The 22,698-nt window shown below is 33.6% G+C and overlaps 1 protein-coding gene across 11 annotated transcripts in view; it reads right to left on the bottom strand.

Moving 5' to 3' along the window:
* Nucleotides 1–22,698, bottom strand: part of NBEA (neurobeachin) — a 473,951-nt gene that overhangs the window by 293,709 nt on the left and 157,544 nt on the right. For 3 of the 11 annotated variants that reach the window (XM_064645533.1, XM_064645531.1, XM_064645535.1), the window contains exons 25-30: nucleotides 17,395–17,418; nucleotides 14,769–14,949; nucleotides 13,546–13,676; nucleotides 12,166–12,273; nucleotides 10,319–10,487; nucleotides 8,844–8,939 (exon numbers count right to left, since the gene is read on the bottom strand). In XM_064645533.1, coding sequence (XP_064501603.1) covers nucleotides 8,844–8,939; nucleotides 10,319–10,487; nucleotides 12,166–12,273; nucleotides 13,546–13,676; nucleotides 14,769–14,949; nucleotides 17,395–17,418 — 709 coding nt within the window. The remainder of the gene's footprint in view (nucleotides 1–8,843; nucleotides 8,940–10,318; nucleotides 10,488–12,165; nucleotides 12,274–13,545; nucleotides 13,677–14,768; nucleotides 14,950–17,394; nucleotides 17,419–22,698) is intronic. The other 8 variants (XM_064645536.1, XM_064645532.1, XM_064645538.1 and 5 more) reach the window with 4 other exon arrangements.

Genomic DNA, 22,698 nt, shown 5'->3' with positions numbered 1-22,698 from the left:
TGCTTGTGATTTATGAAGTGTATTGTAATTGTTTTAACCTACTGAGTTACCTAAATAGCTCTTGCACTGCTTCCATATGCCTAAAAAATACAATCCACACTGCCCCTATTTATTAACTTAATAATGAGACATTTTATAGGTAAATATATACAATTTTGCCATTATTAAAAAGGACAATACAAAATATTCTGCTTTTAATATTTTTTTACTTTAAAAAATGGAAAAATTGTGTGTAAATTCCTGTAATCCTTTAATCTTTTTCATCTCATTAAACCTCCCTACTAAGTAAAAATGAGCTGAAATTTTTCAAAAGTAAAATGTACGAAAATTATTTTTTTAAGTGCTTACGATATGGCTGAAAATTTATTGGGAAGTCATACTATCCCAAGTTATTGTCAAATTTCTGCTGCAAACAATGTAGAAACATTTGACAATGGAAGGTTTGGGTAATCTTGATATAGGAGTTGCTGCCACCTTTCAGTCTGCATGTGGACTGGAAAATTTATGAGTTGTTTTCTGTATAACTATCTTGAGGCATGATATCCTTATCCTAAGGGTGATAACCTTAATAGCTGCCTTTTATACACCCCTTTGTAGTTTTCTACAAATTTTCAGAAGTACACTACAAGCTGAAAATGCTTTCATTCCAACTAGGTAGTGATATTACAGCTTCCTTCATAGGTGGAAAAGTCAACTAATCAATTCCTAAACTCTAGGCTATAAAATAGAGTGGAAAAATTCTTCCTAGCAACATCAGTCTAATAATTTTCATGTATATGAAGCAGTACAATTAAACTGACATGAGAAACTAAATATGGGGACAGAATCAAAGAGTAATAAGGATCTGATTTAAAAATACATTAAGAGGAGTAAGCAAGAATGAAGGTGCAACAGAAATGTCCTCAGAGGATGAGGCACAACAGTGAGAAAAATCGCCCTAAGATTCCAAGCTGCTTTTGTATCTCCCCAGGACCTTCTCTTCTGTTGGCATTTCTATTTCTGTGTGATAGTTATAAAGGGTCGAGAGAAAAAATTCCTTTTCTAGTGATCCTGGTCATGGCCCAACCTCGTAACATCTACTCATTTTGGCAACCTGGCTGATATTAGTCTTCACGTAACTATGCATTAATAGGCATTTGCTTTTCTAAAACATTTTAAAGCAAGTTTCTTCATTTATTGAAATATTTAAAAGTGAGAAAAAATAGCCTGGCGTAGGGTTACAATTTGTCCTTCTTGCACTATCAGGCTTTTATCTATGAAAATCTTTGATAAATGCAGCGTGCATTTAGCCTCCATCTGTTATTCATCTAGAGTATTTATCCAGGTTTCTGAAATTCCTGCCAGATCAAACACTGGTCCTTTCCTTCCACAAGGACAGCAATGCAACAGCGCAGAATCAGATTTCTAACAGCATGCCAGCAATCGTGCACATGAAGAGGTGGAAGTAGAGCACATGCCATGACAGCCTCTGGCTGGGAAGAGGAACCACAAGCAGGGATACCCAAGGGCTCTGACATGCATGTCTGAGTGCAGAACCAACACAGCTGAAGGGGGCTGGGGAAGGTCAGATATGAAAGACTCTGGGGTGGGTTGGCAATTGGAAAGGCACAGATCTTGAGATAGGTGATTTAATGCAGCAGGTTCGGAATTTCTTTTTAACCAGAGTTGATTTGTGAGGAGAAAGGACATAGCTCTCAGCTAGGAAAAATATCACAGGTGAACACACATAAGTACATGTCTTCTCTTTTTGCTCACTAGAAATTGCTTCTATGCGCTCAAATTCCTCAAAAGTCTTATCACTTGTTTCTTTCCCTACAGTCGCTCAGGCAGACACACAGGGCAGTTTTCTACCTTCGCCATAGAAAGGGTATTGAAAGAGCTATTTATGACAGACATAACTCTTGATCTGTTTAAGCAATGTCTTTAATCAATGTCTTAATTTTTCTTTACTAATCAAAACTCTTTCACTCAGCGTTAGATGGATAAGACATCAGTCTGATTGATTACCTAGTTGCCAAACAAAATTCCAGCAATCCTAAAGCAAAGCATTAACAAGGCATTAACCAAAAAAGACTGAAGACAAAATAAAAATAAGAAAATGAGAAGTTCTATTAAAGAAATGTCAACTTCAGAGTATAAAGCCGGGTGTTTACATTTTTGAAACAAAACCCAAATAGAAATTAGGAAAGATATAGTAATATTTTTTTTCTAGGTGAATTTCTCTGTTATTTTTCAGTTTCTATTTTTTTCATTTATTTATTTTTTTATTGTGTAAGCTCAAAATCACATAATTAAAAAGTAGATTACAAGTATCTATGATAATATCTGTATTTCTGACACATGTTAAGAAAGATGATGTTTTCGTAATTGGACATTGCTTGCAAAAGAAATAAAAAAATAAAATCAATCACGTAGGTTGCAGCATCCAGCAGCAAAAGTCAACAGCAAAGCAGAGAGTATGTTCCATAATACAATAAAATTTATACTAAAAACATTTTGTTTTAAGCACTACTTTGACAACTCAAAAACTTTTAAAACATCTGTAATTTGTACAAGTGAAAATAAATATTGATGTTATTTACAAAAATCCCTATTACAATCGCTTCATGCGTATATAATGACTGATCAATTAATAATAAAATGTATGTGCAAATGTCTCCTATGATGCCTTAAGTAGCTGGTGAAGGACAATAAACAATAGATTAAGATGTGTTCATTACCCTCTCATGATCTTCAAATGCATGTCTTCTCAGATGTTGTTGGAATAAGCAGCATATATTTCATCAGAAGACCAGTGTGATTATTTTGAGCAGCAGTCAGAAATTCAGTAGAATTGGAATTTTATGATTATCATGATTATCACTCATGTTCCTTATAACATTCTCCTTTCTTGAAAATACATGTACAATTAGATTTTGCAGAAGATGGAGCCATGAATTTTGTCAGGGCCTTCTGGAGGCAAAGCATGTTTTGACAGATAATGGAAATTGGTCCTCTAGTCCACTTTGCATAGTTAGACTGCTACTGTTATGCAAAATAGTTTAAAAATAGTCTGTAAATCTCTACACTACTACATTAGGAATACAAACAACAGTGTAGCAATGTAATTCCCAGAGTACTGTATACCTAGAAGATCTGAAAAACTTGATGCTTTACTTGTCTTCAAAGAAAAAGCTGTTTCTGCAACCTTTTAATATAGTTTGTTCTGTCAAGGAAAAAAAAATCAATAGCTTCCAGTCCATCTGTAGCACATACCTTTAAGAAATCTATTCATTTACAGTGCTTTGGGAAAAATACAGACTGTGATAGCAAGGGAGTGGAAAAGTCAATCCATTTTTTATGAAAATTAGTGATAACCTACATACAAATTTTCTTCACACAATATATTATAAAGTGAATTGCACCATTGCAATGCTTTAGTTTCTGAAACATTCCTGATTAATGCTAAATGAAAATATCAATTTTCAACAGAAAATATGTATCCATTTTTTGGTTAACATTAATTGTGCTGTCCATAATTAACAGGCTGCCAGCTGAAGTGTAATAATATATATATATACATATCTATATTTTTACACTTTTCCACTGCTGTAGATGTGGAAGCACTATTGAAAGAAACAGTCCAATAAACCATCAAGGTAAGCAAGGATATCTTCAATAACAACCAGAACTGAGAAAGCTCATCTTAAGTGATCCTGACCACTATAGCTAAATCTACTTCAGATTTGCACCTGTAATTTGAAGAGGTTACTTGGTTTTACATGATAAGGCTGATTAGCTGTTATTAACAGAAGATGCCACACTCCTCTATTTCTCTTATTCCGAGGAAAAGAAATTTCTCTCTCAAAATATGTAATGATTACCCTCTGCTGGTAAGAGAAAGGTCTACTCTGTTTTTCAGTCTCTACTTCCACATCTTCCAGACATAACAGATATTTTCATACCAATTTGGGGAAAACATCCCTATCTAACTAGAGAAAACAACAGAGAGCAAAACTGTATTTTCTAAGCTATTCCAGTTGCTCCCATTTCAGAAATAAAAATTTCAGCATTTTATGCTCAATTCACAAGTGTAATTCTTGCTGACCACTAAAGGGCCACTAATTCTGCCTTAACTAACATACTTTTATCTTAAGAGGGCTGTGGGAACTGGCAAGTTCTACTGCTCAGGTGCATTTTCAGAACATGCCATTAAGTCATAAGCCTTATGAGTCTTGATAACCATCCTACAAAGACCTGAACCTAACCTCTGATGTTAAGATTAATTTCATGTAATTGCATGTAAAGTATAACAGAAGAAGCTTGTTTGCCTTTTACAGGCAGTAGCTTTGCTTACTGGGACTATCTTCACCCTTCTGAGTTTGAAAGGAAAATTTTCAAAGGACTTGAAATCATTCCCCATCACTGGGAGTTGAGATTAAGCTTTAGCACATCTTCCCTACTAAATACAACACAGCTAGGATTTTTCACACCTGAACATTGTGGAAGATGCTGCTAAAGATGAAAGCTAAAGATTTTAAAGAGGTTTGCTAGTATATCAGACTGCAAGGGATAGTCTTCCTTCAAGGATCTCAAGTACTCAGCAGGCAAAAAAGGAGACTGGAATACTCATAAGACAAAAAAGAAGAAACTGAGAATCCTCTCAATACAATACAAATCAGTATTTAAAATACTTTACAATGGAGAAAGGCGCAGATTAGTTGCCTTGCACACTGTTAAATAGGTAGAGAAGATATAAGGGGCTTTTGGAGGGGCAATGATATGCATTGCTCAGACTTATCAGATGTCATGTACAAAGAGAACGTGTCTGCCAATCATTAGGTTGAAGACATTATGTAATTGTTTAGATGGATATATAGTTCCAACTTTTAAACCATATACATGTGGTAGTCTTAAAGAAGAATATATATATATCTATATGAGAACATATCTGTAACCAACTGTAGCTATGGATGAGGATATTAATAAGGCACATAACGTCATTAGATTGGGTTAAGAGCCTGACATCAAAAAATTTCATTCCAGCTTTTGTCATAAAGCAAGTTTTGTGTCTGGAGTTCAGTTAAGCCTAGTCTCAGAGTCAGGACAAATCTGACCAAGGCAGAGGTCTACAGAAACATCTACAGTGAATGGAAAAAGATAGGCATTTCCAGAGGCCAGCTTACCTCTCTTTTAAGTAGATATTTAAGCAAGTCAGATGAATTGCACCCTAAACATGCTCTGACTTCTCTACACCTATTATTAAGGGAGGTTAGGATGACTAGCTCAGATCTTGATTCACTACTAATACTTTCAGAAAGTACAAGATACATATGACTGATGATTTTGAGATGAAAAATTGAAAATCCAAAACAGAGCTTTTGGTTAATCATTTTTAATGCTATTCCCATCTTTACTACACCTCCATATTTTATTAATTAATTAATTCTTAATTTAATTAATTCTTTGGTATTATGAACAGAAAAAAGCAAGTCTGGCAACATTACTTTTGTAGGACTGTGTTTCACAGACAACCTTCAGATGCAAGAGAATAGTTCTTATCTGCTATTTTCCTTGAGATGGTGATAATGAATTATTTCAAGGAGTAATACTAAATATGAGCTAAATTGAAGAGAGGGAGCTTTCTTTTCATTTGGCAAGTTCTGCTTTGTCCAACTAAGCACTGATTATTTTAGAAATACTGCAGACCCTTTAAAGTAATCAGAAAGAAGGAGAAACTCAAGCACTTTCAACAAACATGACATGGAGTAAATCTACAGATAGAGATACATTTTTCTCCTCCCCATGAATCATCTTAGAAAGAAACATAAATACAGAAGTATAGAACATTATAAGGAAATATTTTTACTGTTAAATGGTAGTCATGGTACTACTGCAATAGTCTTTCCTTCCTGGGAAGCATCTTCAAGCACCGTAACATCTAACTTATGAACAATATTTGAATATCAGTAAAAAAAGTATTATTTTACCACCTACAAACATTTGTAAGTAAAGCTAGAATATATTTCCCCACAAAACGTTTACAGTCTTTTGATTCAATACTATGTTTTATCCATATATAACAACATTAATAAACTAGGCAAAGTTTCATATCAAGTATAATGATGTTAAAATTCTTGTAACCTGCACTTGGCACCAGCTGCAGCTACTCATAAGAAAGATACACTAATCACATACTTGTGCTTGAGACAAGTAGGGTCTAAAACAATCTTAAATAGATTTTAACTAAAGATATCACCCTATGCAAAGAAAAAAACCACAAACCATCACAAAGAACAAAATAGGTATCTTATTTAAATACTGGTAATATACCTACTTCTATCTTGTCCTTCCCCTGACAAGTTTCTAATTAGATTCCATCTCCTAGCAATAGATATATTAATTTCTTTTAATGAACCAATCCTTCTTCTTTAATTTATAGAGATCTTTTCCTGTACAGTTCTAACAATTATGACACAATTTGCTGTATTGACAAATAACGAATTCTTTATATCCCTTTAGTGTCATGTAGAATTAATAAAATAAAAGACTTCACTTCCAGGTAACAACTCAATTTCTATAATTTTTTTAATGAATAGGACATTGCTTTAAAGTTGTGTATTTAATTTTCAATGCTACATTAAACCACTCTGTATTAAGTTAAACTGCCTTAGAGTTGAAAGTAATATTCAAATATTACATGCTATCTGCCAACATCTGAAAGCAAGTCAGATTCTAAAAAGAAAACAATTGGCTTAGCCACTGGAATTCAAGATTCTCAAAATGAAAAAATGTTTTGACTTTTAGCCTTTTCTAACAGTGTTGGCAATTTTTTTTAACTTCTTGCTAATGTTCAAAACTGAGGAACCGGGTTCAGAATATAAAAAGCAGAAATATTTTTCCCCTCTAATGGGTGAAGCAGTTAAGTGTAAGAGTTTAAGATCTCAGAAAGTTAAAACCCTGAAGGATGTGATGATATCAACAAATAAAATAAAACTACAGATAACATTACCTTTATTGAATAATTTATTTCTAAAACTAAACCAGTTTTCTTTTGTATCCTGTTCACAGTTTCACTATAGCTCTATTGAACTATTTCAAAAACAAAACTATTTTACTTTAACTCAAGGTAAAACAAATACTATAGACAATATTATAGAAGTCCCAATTCTTAAAAAATGCTTTACGTTAAATATTTTGATGAGTTCGTATGACTGCTGCCATTTCTTCTTAACCTTTTTTTCTGCTTTTGATACATATATTTTATTCAGGTACTATATGCGAATAAGAAGAAAAACTATTTGTTTTTTCCCCTGGCTTTGCCATCCATTATATCAAATGTTGAGCTTTGTACAAATAGAAATATAATGCCATTTATGTTGCATAATGTATTTTACTGTATTAAATTTAATAAAAATTAAAATGTCATTAAGTAAGTGTGTTGTGAGGCAGCCTAGCCAATCCTAATTTTCAAGCAAAAGTGGTTAAAAATAAAATATCCTATGTCTGATACACAGAAACTTGCTCTAAACGCAAAAAACCCCCAACAAAGAAAACAAAACAAAAAACCCAACCCAGAAAACGCACCAAGAAAAAAAAAGGAGAAAACCCAATATTTAATGAAATTTTAGGGATTTATTGTGTAGTACCACATAGTTCTGTAGTACTCTTCGGCATTAAGATCAAATTATTCCTTTTTCTATCAATGACGGATCAATCGTACAAATGCAACAATGTCAGAACAACAAATCAGGAAACTGAGTAATATAAAATATTTTTTCTTTGTATGGCAGACAATAGTCTTACGAATCAAAATCATAAACCCTGGCTTACTCACTGTTATAAAATAAAACAACTTATAATATACATACATGCACACACCAAAGTTTAAGAAATGACAGATTAACGTAGTGAGAGTTTATGTAATAAACATTTTAACATAACGCTCCCAGAACAGCATATGATGAATATAAGTCACTTTATTACCGAAGTAGGAAGTTAAGTATTCTTTATAAACTGGATGCATTCTAAATCGCTTAAGCTTTTTATAAATCAGCCTTTTTACCCACAAAAAATTTTTAAAAAGTTATACCAAGAACATTTTCATCAGATTAAATTTGTTCACAGCACAGTGCAGGCAAATAAATGTGGAAATGCAACATTTGTACATGCAAACTTGACACGTTACATTCAGGTAACCCTCTCTTTCAAGTAATGAAAGAAAAAGCCCATACGGCTACCTTATATAGTATCTATTAAAACAAACAAACAAAGAAAACAAAAAGCAGCCCCAAAACATATAATAGTTGCTCTGGTAACAAAATTGGTTTCCTTCAAGAAAAACACAGCACAGCACATTAACTAACAGGCATAAAATAATTCACATACAATACCAGAGGTTTACATACCATCAAGAAGTCAAGGAAAAAAGCGAGAAAGGAAGGCAAAAGAACAGCAAAAGATACAGGGAAAGGGAATACTACAAAAGTACTACATACTTCATGCAGTATGCAATATTTTTAAAGTAGGCCTGATTTGATTTTTATGGACCTAATATTGTAGCAGAATAACCACAAACCAAAAGCATTTAAATTTTCCTGTATCCATTCCCTCCTCCTGAGTGCTTTTTTAAAATTATTTTATTTCATAATAAATAAAGATAATAAATGGTAGTAAAAGTGGGAGAGAAATTTTCTAAAGAAATGTAGGCAGGAAGTTAAAGTTTTAAAGGTATCATCAGGTCTGATCTCCATGTAACCTGAGGCGTATACTTATTTATCAACAATAACATCACAGTTAGTTCTTGAATTGCATTACATTAAATAAGAACACCCAAACAGGTTAGGAGATGATGTTAATATTACCTTTGTAAAATGAGTGGGCAAAGCTCTGCTCAGGAATTAACTTGGCAAGGAATCCATGGTTCAAACTTGGGTGAGGGATAGATGGTATGACCACAACTGTGGAGAAAATCATGGAATCAAATGTGAGCCAGCTAGTATTCATGTGTGGCCTGGTCCACTGTGGATCCATGACAGAAATCCTATCTCATTGAAACATGCAAATATGGTATTATCAACAAAAAAAAAAGGCATTTCTAAAGGGAAAAAACAAGTTCTGTATCAAGAGATAGGAAAGAGCACACCTAGTATTTGGGCACTTCAAGAGCAACATTTATGGGGAAAAAGAGACACGGATATATATATATATATATATATGCAAATAGGCAAGACAAGAATGGATGAAACAGTTCACTGAAACTAGCAGTTTCTTAGTGCAGGACCATAATATATAATCAAGAAGGCACAAAAACTATGATTTCTCAAAACTGACAACATTCATTTAGTATATTTAAAACAGAAAGCCTACAAGCACATTGACTTTAAGTATTAGCAAATTAAAACATCATGATGAATCAAAATAATGACTTAATGTAAATATGACGTAAACTGGAAGAAAAATTCTATGACGAATGAAAATTAGCAACTCCATAAATGAAGAAAATAATTAAAGATCAATACAAGAACAAAAGCATACATTAAAAGTTTCATGGATAAATTCAGCTACTGTTTTCAGCTCTTTTAACACAGGAGATAGAGTTATAATCAATCCAATCAGACTTGAAGAAAACCCACCAGACTGACAGTGCAAAATATTTGAAACAAAGCAGGGTAAAGTTTGCATTCCTAATTTCTGACAACTAACAGACTCCCTCCCTTTCAGGCTGAAGAACATATGTCAGTAAAAACACTACTACTGCTAGTAAAAATCACTAACAGTTCAGTAAAAGAGGCAATAGCAATGTTTCCTTTTTATTACATTGTTACCGTAGGCTTTTAAATGCAGGCACCAACACAGCAGGACTCCAAGAAAGTACTCAGTCCTCTACTACTACCCTTTCAGAAACAAACCTCACTCAAACAAAAGGAGTTCATGTGGGCAAGCAGCTGTATTTGCTGTTCATTCCTTTCATGGTATAGAGTTAAAGATATCTGTTCTTCCTAACACAAAACAGATTCAGGAAGTTGTGTTGGTCAACTATCTTCTACTTTACAACTTAAAACTCTATCAGGAACCCTGTTTCCTTCTAATTATTTTCAAGTTTAAGAAAAATAAAGACACAAAAAAGCAATATAGAAATGAAAATTAGTAATACCATATAAGTAAATACACAGAATACTTGAAATATGCCAATGTATTTTATAAAACAAAATCATTATATAGGAAAAAGTAGTATGTAATTTCCTATGAGGATCTTACGCTACTCACTAAAAACACTTTGTAAAATAATTACAGTATTAAAAAAAATTCAAGTAACATTTAAAGAAAACAAATTTACCTGTACTCGTTGGTGAATTTATTTCTTGTCTGATATTTCTACCTGCCTGGCTCCCAGACCTCGCAGTTTCTCGTTGGGGTTCCAGTATATCACGGTATTTGGAGACCATCAGAACAGAAATAAAGTAGACTACTGCCAAAGCTAAGAACTGAGCCTGTTTGCTGTCGTCCTGTGTTTGAAAAAAGAAACACATCTGTAATATTGGATATTTCCAAAGAATTTTCATACAAGATCATTACAAAGCTTAATAAATAATACCTTTCTGAAATGTTGTTTCTATTAGCATAGCAGCAAATAGATTACTTAGAAGATTTCATGTATTTTCAGGGGAGTACTATGCACACAGCACGTATTAAGTACTGAATTTTGGAGGTTATTTGGCAACTGCACAAATCTCTGGATTTGTGGAGCTTTTCAAAAGAGAGGCCTGACTGTACTCTGAGTGCTTTCAAGACTTCCCTGCAGCAAGGGCAACTGTCTTTTGTTGCCCCAAGGATGAGACTCTGAAGGTCCCTGCCACAAGAATCTGAAGAGTACTACTACTGAGAGGGAAAACTAAGCTCACTGATGTTTCTCTGGCTGACACTGGAGGCATAACAGCTTCTGGTGACTTGTAAAAGCAGGGGGAATATACCACTGCTTTTCTTCCAGCAATAAATCCCAGCTCGTACATTCAAATTTCCCCTTCAAAGGGATTGTCAGCAGCAATTCTAGTTTTCCAGGACTCTGATTTAAGTAAATGCCAGGATCACAACAACTTAGCTGTCTTCTTTTCCTCCCACATAGTGGGCTGTTCAATGGCAATTGTCATCTATGGCTTAGATATCATCCTGATTGAATTTAAGTTGCTGTAGTTACACTGAAATGTCTTTTATTATTATTATTGCTATTATGGTGTAAAATTCAACACGACAGAATTAAGACTTCAGCTTCTATCTACTCCTACAGTGGTTTCGCCTTGCCTCAATTCCACAAGTATGTACTTTCTGCTACAAATCCAGTGCTTACTTTCCATGTTTTCTGTGTGTTATTTAACTTGGTTGCATGTTTTTGCAACTCTTAAAATAACTAGAAATTCTCTTACTAAGTTATTTTACAGAAATGCCAGGAACATATTTTCTGGTATTCCCTTCTCCACTACTTAAGAAGAGAATAGGTGACAGAAGATTGCCACTCAAATTCAAGATGATCAGGTCATCCCAGCAGATAATTTTTTGTGTGTCAAGTTCTACTTTCTTCTTTTTAAAGTTATTTCTAACTTTGGTCCTCACTTCCAACCACTTGGACTCAGGCTGCAGAAGTTTACACATAACATATATATTTGCATATATAAAATAATTCCTATTCTACTACATGCAAAACCAAACATATTGTGGTGAATTTTTGTGCTAAAACATAAAAACAGTTGCCAAAAAATCTGAAAACCAGTTTTATATATATTTATATATAGTATATGCATATGTTTAGCAGAAATAAAAATTGTCTATAAATCAACTTGCTGCAATTCTGTAATAGATATAATAAACCTTCCTCCTACTCTGGTTGGACAAGTAGTTGACACTTTTAGTAATATAATTTTAATCAATATAGGTCATAACTGAATTATTCTGGCTGTTGGCTAATATGAGATCAAGGCTGAGTGTTAAACACAGTTAACTACTAATCTCAAATAGGTTAACCAATATGATTTGAAAGTGCAAAAAGCGGCTGGTGGTTACAAAGCCACGAGCAGATGGTTTGCAGAAAATATATGAAGTGCAACACATCAAGGATATTTTTAATTCTGGTACAATCAAAATATAAGTGATGATTTTGCAGAAGAAAGAAATAAAACACATATTACTCACCACATCACGAAAAACAACTGCTCGTAGACGATTAATATCAACATCCTGAAGAAGCCTATCAGGGTCTTTTATGGGAGAAAGGTTGCCTGGGACATTTTCAAGAGGAGTCTAAAAACAAAAAGTAGTGAGATTTTTGTCCTCCCAAGTATCAAAGTATTTCTGTTAAAACCTTAATTTGACATTTTTTCAGACATTACATCAATCTTAGATGATATGTTAGTACCAATATACTTCCAACATAATACTCAGACAAGGGCTCTAGAAATAACGCAATGTTTTGAATTATTTTCTTAATACTACTTATTTAGATATAAATTGTTACATCTTTCCAGTAGCTCAGAATAACTGTATCTCTACCCACAGTTAAGATAATAATTTGCACACAAAAGTTCATTTCAGATTACAGCTGTTTCATAGCAGAACAATAAAATATTTCGAATATGTGTGTTATGCTTGAAAATGCTGAACAGAAATATTAAAAAAATAATTTATGTTAATTTTATTGAGACTTATTACAGACTACTTACAGAATAACTGCTATTAAAAAAACATAGAGTAGTATGTTTTCTTTAAAAAATAATAACGTATTACAAATGATGCTTGAACACCTAGAAGCCTCCTTATACTGATTTGCTTTGCACTGAATGTGACAGTGTGGAAAAATGTACTGTTTTTGTGAGATTTAATGAAATAATATTGTGAAGAGAGCTGAGTTTGTGAAGGCTATCTGAGAAAGTCTTTAGAGAAGAAAAACTACTGAATGTAGTAATGAAAATATAGTAGCAAAAAAAAAAAAGGAATCCTTTACATCATTCAATGTGTTGTATTTTAGCCATGGGCTACGCTAAATTTTTTCAGATTTTAGTCTCGGAATTCACAAAGTCTTAAAGTTAAAAAAAATAAAAAAGAAAAAAAGAAAAGAAAAAAGATGAACAATGGATTAATGAAACTGGAAAAACTAAGCTATAATTGAATATTCAATAAGTTTTGTTCTTCAAATCAGAGAGTAAGTACTGATGCCTAATATGCATGCAAAGATGTGTTGAAGTTACTGGGACTCAGATGTTCCACCAACAAAGATGTGATTGGAGGATTTCATCAAAACTGCAAGTGTTCTCACAGACTAAAATAGCTATGCAGCCATAAATGATCAGTGTGAATAAGGAGACTTCTTCTCGAAATAGATTTCTCCAGTCATACTACTGCATTAAAATTTTCCTGTTTCAAACTACCCCCCTCACATACTTTTACCCTCAATCAGTTAATAGCAAAAACCTAAGCTTTTGCCAGATATTTGAGAAAGCAGTTACAATTATTTTCTGATCCTAAATGCAGTGATTCAGACTTGTAATTGCTGTTGATTACTGAAGACTGGGTTACCTTGGCTGCTGCTGCTGAAGTTACACCCTGAAGAGCATCTTGAGTTTTACTGCCAATTAATGACGTCTTGTTCACTCTCTCTCTTTGCCTTTGCCGACATTCTAAGCAGTTTCTCACAGCCACACAACAAACTAAAAAGAAGAAATGAAAATGCCATAAATTAGAATATTTTCTCATTATTATATCCAGAACACCAATTACCAGTCTCTACAATTAGTTTGATTTGTCCAAATAGTAAATGAAATATAGTTCTCACACTAGAGACTCTGTCAGTACTAAGAAAGGATTACGGTGACTTATTCGTTTCATTCTTTAGTTGAACAACTAAATATTTTATGTAACTGCTGTATCACTACATTGAAATGTAAAAATTCTTAGTCCTTGAATTGGAGCTCTCATATGTTATTGATCAGCTATCAACACTTAAAATCTGAAAGTACTTATGTACAGATAGAACAGAAACAAATAGAAGGTGGTTATTGGGAATTTGATAAAAAGATTGATAATTGAGAATACACTACAAGTTTTATAACAGGACAGTAAAATTATCAATGACATAATAAGTGGTATGAATAATAACAAGACATAATTGGCTTACAAAAAAAATTCATCGTTTGAGAGATGAAAAAGTATGCAGAATATAACCTTAGCAAAATCAGCATCATGCCAGATGATAGTCAAAATTTAATGTTTGCAAAGATAAAGTGATATAGCTTGCATATAATAGTTTGTAATATAATTAATTTATAAATTTCCTACATTAATTGTAACATTATAAAGCAAATAGCAAATAGTGAAGAGAGGTGCCATACACCACATATATTTAGGTCTACAGTGCCTGCACAAGCATCCCATGCTCCTTATCTTACAGAGCCTACAAACAGTCTTAAAAATTCATGGAGACTTGGATAAGAACACCTGTAACATGCAGGTAGTAAAGCAGCTTTAAGATAAAAAACATTTATCCAATTACTTACTTCTATTTAACATTTTTACTCCCCCCAAATACATACAGCTTGAAACACATAAGAAAGAACTATTTCAGATGCCGTTTTTGTGGTTAAATTGAATCAACCTTAAAAATGTATCAAATCAATAACAAATGGGATTTTTATTTTATCACATCATAGTCTACGAGCCCTTTCCTACGTGTCACTATTCAATCCATCCATACCTCATTGATCTGTAAGTAATTATTTAAAATGTACTGTCTGCCAACTTACCAAGCCTTAGGCATTGTCGCATTAGACCTCCAGAAGACATGTTTTTTTCAGCTTCAATCTCACTAAAATTTAGAGAACTGGCAAATACTAGTACATCAACCATTGCCATCAGACGGCTGAGAAACGTTACTGCTGTCTCTGCTGACATTCCTTGTGTCACTTCAATATTTTCCAATTCAGTCTTTAAAAGGAGATAATCAAATTAAACAGTTTGAACACAACTGAAATATAAAGATGGCTCGTATGCATAGAAATCTAAATTGTTACGTTTAATGACAGATACATTGAAAAGTTATTTAAAAATCTCCTACTGACATCATTAGCATAAGTTGTGAAATTCAAAGACAGCATGAGGAGTGAGAAAATTATTTACATTTACATGCTGCAACAGATGAGAAAAAGTCTAATATAAATGAGAAAGTTATTAGCAATTAGATAAAGACAATGTATGGGCAGATAGTAAAACAATGCATGGTGTATCAGGGTGCAATATACTCTTACATTCTTCCATAGGTTATGCAAACAGACAGGTAATGGATGAAAGGAATTAATCTCTGTATATCTTTTATGTTTCTTGTATATAAACAAGCAAATGTGAGGAGTTGAGTGGGAAAAACCAGACAGTTTTGCTCTGTTTCCATGAATCAATTCTCCCTGAGAATGCTTACAGCATTCAGAAACCTGACAGAGTTTAATTCTCCTGTAACTCAGAAGTGAGTATGTTTGCTCCCTGAAGAAAACAACAAGGGGGGAAGTAAAAATGTGATAAGTGATATTAGGGTCAGCTCACTCCCAGAGAGTGGCCATTTCTTTTCTGATGTACTGTTGGAGAGTGTACTGTTGGACTCTCCTTAGCAGGAAACCCCAGAAGAAGGCTGACTGAGTTTAATATTTCTGAAAGCTAAAAGGGGATCATGTTTTTCTCCAAAAAGATGCTTAGATGCATAGAGTCATGTTTTCAAATACATTCATGTGTCTAACAGTGGAGATAAATGAGGAAACAGTCAGCCCAAATAAAAACATACATATCTGTTTAAACACTTTTACCTCTGGATTTAGGCAAAACTTAAAAAGGCATTTAGTACTTGTCTGTGTCTGGAATCATATGCTTAAATACTATTTTAAAAATTGTCTACAGGTGGCTGATTCTTATTGATTGTCAACAAGATTTCCGATTGCAAGGCTTTCTGAACACAAAATTTAGTCCCTTTGAGAAGTACTACTTTCAGTGTGCTTGTTAATTTTTATTTATTTGCTTAAAAGTATTTATAAAAACATAATTTTATGCTCTTAAGGCCATTTCCTTTCAAAGGAAAAAAATACAGAAAATCAAAAATTCCTTAATTTCCATACTCTTAAAAATTACTAGCCTCACTCATGACTTACTTTTTAGAATATTTTTACATCCAAAATTGTAAAAGTGCAAACTGCCAATCAGTATTAAGGAAACAACTGTTTTGAAAGACAAAAGATATAAAGTGGCATGTGTCACCACAATGATAGATACCCCTTCATTTAATTTCTCTTAAGGATGTAACATGTCGGTTACATGAGTGATTTGGGAAGGGCTGTCATCTGTCTGAAGTGCCCAACAAGATCAGAAAAACAGTAAAATGACAACTCTCAGAAGAAAGATTTTTTGGCCTATCTTCTTTAGCCAGGGCTCCCCTGTTTAGTTTGTGCTGTGTTCCTACATTTTTGAAAAATAACTTGTTGGTTTTTTATAACAGACTAGAACATGATTTTTTGAAAGTACTCACCCGAAGAAAACACATTTGCATAACAGTCTGCTAGAAAAACTCATAGGTGGTTATAGAAACTTGAACTTCAAACTCATGCTTGAAATAACACCAGGCTTGCTTGCAGCCTACTGACTGCCTGCTGTTGATTTTTCAACTTTATTGTGTCAAACATAGTCTTAAACCTCTCAGGATACTTATTGTCTTTTTATTTTTATTTCTGTAAGTTATGTAATAAATTCATTTAATATAACACTTTAGTGTATTTGTAGCAAGATTTTTGCAAACTTTGAATTTAAAAAAAAAACTCTTATTTTTTTTACAAATCTCCCTAAAATTCTACTAGATGGAAGAAAAAAACCAACTAACACATTTTTTTACACCAAACTTACCATCAGTTCAACCTGTTAAATACAGCACATTGATATTCTAATAGCATTTAAAATAAGCTCCAGTATTGATCAAGCTGCCTTCAGGTATTAGCAATATTTTAGATAGGGGTAGCTCCAAAACTCTTTAAATTAAAAAGTGAACTGATCACCATTTCATGACTACTCAGTGTACTTTTAAGTAACAAGTCTCCCATATAATTGACATGTTCAGGACGTAAAGAGTTTTTCTATTGACAATTGCATTTATAACTTAAATTAGCTCACAGACTGGACTACATTCAGTCCAGTAGTAACAGTAAGCATCAGACTTGACAATGCATTAAGTTACTCAAGGGAAATATGGTAGGAAAAGTTATATGACACCAAATATATTCCTATTCACATCCTACTACATGATATAGAAAAATAATAGTAATAATAACAACAAAAAAAGAGCCAAAACATTAAATGATCAAAAATAAGGTATTTTTGAAAATGAAAAAAACTGAAACTTACAGCCGCAATACTAACCTTAGAACCCTGGACATGCAACAGACAAAACAGACAACAGATCACAACAATAAAAGAAAAAAGAAAATTATTTAAGTTAACTAAAAATGCAAGGTAAATTGAAACAAATTAGTATCTTGGAATTATACATTTGTTTAATTTTTAATTAGAACAGCAAACCATTTAAGCTCAGCATGAACATTTGAAAATAAAGACTTCTAAAACAGCTATGCACAAGGAAAACTTTAAATCTTGTATTATGGCATTTCATGTAAACACTGATTCTTCCAACCAATGTACATCTTTTATATAGTACATAGAGTAATTTTATGAAGCAATGTAAACCAAAGTAATGTTTCAACTGATTACACAGAAATGAGCATTTTACAAGCCATTCAACTGAAATGTAATAAAGTAGTTAGTCCTTGTATGAGTAGGCAAATATGTTTAAAATGCTTTGACAAAACAAATATAAATCATGAAAAGCAAACTAGTTCTTCATGCATAATGTTGCTTCCTTAGAAGCAACACAAGATAGCTTACTATTATATTACATTTGGGTGTGATATCTCCAATGTAAACCAATATCAAACTAGATATTAGAATGTTTTTGAACCACAGGAAAAAAAATCAAGATTTACTAAGTCCTTTAGACCAAGTTAGTCTTCAAATTCCAATGTTCAAAGTTAAATATATGTTTTAAATTTTTACATTTTAATTTTAGGTAGAAGTACTTTCTCTATTATCACAGTGGGCTAAGAACAAATTCTTAAGTTTCCACTGCTTCTGTTTTAAAAAGAGAAAGAAACTGAATTTTCACGAGTATGTCAGTACTGTTGTCATTTAAATAGTGGAAAAATCTAATCTAAAAGAAAGAAAAACAAGCTGAAATGAATGGCTTTCTTTCCTTTTGGGACAGAAAATACCATACTCAAAGAGTTTTTAAATGAGTCTTCTTCCTTTTGTAGCTAGATGCATCTCAAGAATTAACCTGTGACTATTATATCTCAATTACTAGCTGACAATTCTCATATCAGTGTGCCATTGGTGAATCTCAGAATTGTTATAGATCACGCAGCACCTGTGGCATCACATGAGTCCTGAACATGGTAATGCTAATACTATACCCAGGAATTACATCTCGGCTTTTAATCCACAGATCTAATGAGACTATCTTTAAATGTCTAATGGAGTTTTGTGGACCATTCATATCACACCAGCAGCCCTCAGATCACAATTTGAGAGCTGATGTTTTGAAGTCAGCTAGTAAAAAATTGAATTATAGACCTCATAGAATTAGTGGAAAAAATAAACTGATTGCAAAGAGGTCTGGAAATTTACTCTTAATTGTCACGTATATTTAAACTCCTCAAATTTCTTTTGCCTTCTTCAATGTCCTCAAGTCCTTGTCACAGCTGCTATCCTTGTAGCAAGCAATGATTATTTCAAATTGCTAGCTTGTACACAAAATGTTTTATCTGGCAACCCGCTTCTATTTACAGAAAGCATCTTCTGCAAATGTTTTTCCTTATAGGTCCCCTTTTTCGCACTTGCACACCATCTTAAAAACGTCTTCCTTCTAGCTGTAATCTCTTTAAAAAAGCCTCAAAGACCTCCCACACAGAAAAGAGAAAAAAAAAAGGAAAAAAGTATTTTATATTTTATGACCTACCTCTAATTGTGGCAGTTATCTTATATCCCAAATTTAATAAGCAAGACATCAGGATCAAAAGTGGAAGACACTCCAGTTTATATTGTAAACCAACAGAACTGCTCATATTTTTTGTTAATATTTGCTCCAGTTTTAAATTGTCTCATATATACAATTGACAACACTTTAAAACCATCAGCATTTGAAGTAAGTTCTTGTACAGACTCTGGGACAGAAGTAGTATAGAATGGAAATTGAGGGAAATATTAAAAATTGTGGGAATAGACCAATGTGGATTACAGTAAACTTTCCCCTGTATTCCATACAAACACATAACCTTTTCTGCATTCTTCAATCACTCACAGGTCTGTGAGTGGTTTGTTTGCACAAATAATGCATGTTTTATTTTATTTTCCTTTTTTTTTCTGTTTATATTTAAAGACTCTATTTAGACCATCCTAGTTTGGATTAAAAAAAAATCAACCAACCAAACCAAATGAAACAAACAACAAAAAAACCCAAAACAACAAGACAAAAGGCAGATTTCTACTACAAGAATTTAATAGCGAGGAAATTTCATAATTAAGACTGTCCGTTCTACAGCAGACAAGGAATCATGGAGTAATTTTTCACCCATCCCAGAAGAACTGCCATTTTACTCCAAATCCAAACTATGCAAAGGAAAAAAGTCTTTTTGAAATGGGAAATTCTCCAAACATTCATCTTTTTAAAGAAACTGTGACAATACTGCTTTTTCAGCAAGGGAGGGAAAGCAATGCAGAAGCTGTTGCACAGAAGAAAAAACCCAAAACTGCAATTGCTCCAATGTTCTCAAAGTCATTTCTCTAAATTTATCCTTGGTTCTTTTATACAAATAGATTAATTAATTCAAGCATCTAATATTCTATTCTACTAATGAGAAATTCGTGAAATGCCTTTTAAAAAAATGAGAGGCAATGGGACACATGTAAGAACAACTCTATAGCAGATTGTTGAGAAGAGAGTTTTTCAACAGAATTTAGGACTGTTTAAAAACAAGCAGCCCAGGATGAACTCAGACTTACTTGAACTTGGACTCACACACTGAAGTCAAGGAACTGTGGACAAGTAGGCCTATGAGACAGGTAAAAAAGGAACTATGTGTTTCTGTTTGTCATCTTCCCCATTAGAAAACAAGTAAGGTATCTCATAAAAAGTAGCTGGATCCAGCTCCAGGTTAACAATCATTCCAGTCCCTGGACCCTATAGGTAGATGTCTACATCAGAGATAGCTGAATCATTTGTTACTGTGGAATAGCTCTCTACCAGCTAGAAATCTAGGCCATATATAAGTACTTCAAGTGGATACTTAAATTTACCCTAATCTCTTCCTGAATTCCACCACTGTTTTAATCATCCTGAAATTAAAGGGTTGAATAACCTTTACTCTCTGTTCTTCTTGCTCTCATTGCTCATTATTCCAGACCAAAAAGTAAAGTAATTTTTATAAGCATATGTAAATACGTGACCTATGCCACAAATAAAACCCCGTAAGAGGCAACAAGTAAGAACTACTACTTTAAAATTTGATTATGGACCCCAAAGGCCTTCAGTGGCAATATTGGAGACTCAGCATCCATGAAAGTGAAGAAGGAAGAAATTAAGTAAAATGAGCTCATACATGTTGATAAATTGAATATGTATTCTATGGGATTTGCAAAATATGAGGGTTTTGACACCTCAGAAAAGCTCCACAGAACAGAAATATGGAGGATTAGAGACTAAACAAGATGAAGATGCTATGGGTTCAAACAGGCACACCAGAAGATATGACTCAAGCCTACAAAGTCATAAATGATATGGAGCTGAATAAAGACATAATTAACTACTCCTTTCATAGCATAAACAGTAAGACACATTGTGACTATGCATTTAAGGAGGCTTAAAAAAGACAAAGACAAGAAGTGCTTCTAATGTTATATAATTGCTTTGTCAGGCTTAATGCCGTAGAATATCATGGAGGCTAAAAGCATAAATAGGTTCAAAAAAGATTAGATAAACTCTAGAAGGATAAATTCCTCAGCGGTTATTAAATATGACAGCCCAAACACGCTCTCTAGTTGTTGAAATCCTAAACGCTGAAATGAAGTTTCAGTAGAACAATCAATATGCTTGCTCAGACTTCCCTATTTTAATGTGAGCTGCAAAGAGTCACTATTGGAGGCAGAATGCTAAAGTAGATGGGTCCTCGAGCTGACCCGGTGAGGCAGCTTATGTAGCCTGTGAACAGCTTCCGTTTCTAAGAGCAGTGCAGTACTGCCTGAGTGGACTTCTAATACCATGCCCAGATTAAATTACTGAATCACAAAAATCACACAGAACCAAAGAATGGCTGAGGTTGGAAGGGATTCATGAAATGCAACACAAAGTTTGGACTCTATCTTGTGGATAAAAACCCATTCATTGATATAATTCATTACAACACAGTAGGTTCCACTTGAAAATCAAGAAATACTTTTCTACTGTGAGGGTGACTGACCACTGGCACAGGTTGCTCAGGGGAGGTGATGGAGTCTCCATCCTCTGAGACAGTCAAAAGCTGTCTGAACACAGCCCTGGGCAAGCGGCTCTAGGTGGCCCTGCTTGAGCAGCGGTTTTGGAGCAAATGACTTCCAGCAGCATCCTCCTTCCTGCCACAACCATTTTGGTGATTCTGTTAGTCCTTGAGTCAGTGAGGGAGAAAGCCTATTGGCTCCTTCATCCATTGAGAGTTACTCTAGCAGAAAGTGTCACTTGCAGACCTGCTTTAAGTGTTTTTATGCAGTGGAGACATCATATAAATCTTCCAGTTTCAAACCTCTTTTCTCTTCCCATTAGCAGCTATTGGAAGGAGGAGAGTAAGTCAGTCTTCTGTAACCGATTGCTAGCACCGAACTACTTTGCCCTTTCAAGCCTGCGAAGAAATATATCGCAAACTAGCAATCCATCCACTTTCTCCACAGCAGTTCAAGGATGCTCAAGTACTAGAAGTCTGAAAATCAGTAGGAAACTTCTTTTCATTCATCATATCATAGATATTCACAAGCGGCCTGATGCACAACAGGGCATCTGCTCCCTTCAAAGCTGTGATTCAGAACAATACTGAGGGAGAATACCTTCTCTAAGAAGGAGGAAGCATGTGCTTCACTCTTTGTCACAATGATGAATATATCCACCTTCCTGCTAATGTTTATGGATGGGCAATGACAGAACAGGAATGGAGTTGAATGGGAGGGGAGAAGTTCTCTGCTTGGTGGAAGTGATTACGAAATTATTGTCTAGATGAGGTGAGAGTTATTTGTGATTCTATCAACTGCTTCTGACCCTACTTGTACATTTGGGGTAAAAGTGATCTTTTGGGGGTTTTTTTGGTTTGGTTTTTTTTGTTGTTTTTTTTTTTTTTTTTTTTGTTGGTTTTTTTTTGTTTGTTTGTTTGTTTGTTTTTTGTTTTTGTTTTTTTTGTTTTGTTTTGTTTTGTTTTTTGGGGTTTTTTTGGTTTGTTTGTTTGTTTGTTTGTTTGTTTTTTGTTGCTTGATTGTGGTTTTTTTGGTTGGTTTTTGTTTGTTTGTTTTGTTTTGTTTTTTTAATTTCATAGAGTATAATTAATTGAATTTGAAGCCAGCTACTGATCTTTTAGTGAA

Source organism: Pseudopipra pipra, chromosome 2 (genome assembly GCF_036250125.1).
Source record: "Pseudopipra pipra isolate bDixPip1 chromosome 2, bDixPip1.hap1, whole genome shotgun sequence".
In the NCBI taxonomy this organism is placed as follows: Eukaryota; Metazoa; Chordata; class Aves; order Passeriformes; family Pipridae; genus Pseudopipra; species Pseudopipra pipra.
The sequence above is the reverse complement of the archived record's forward strand: the minus strand, read 5'-3'. Positions and strand labels throughout refer to the sequence as shown.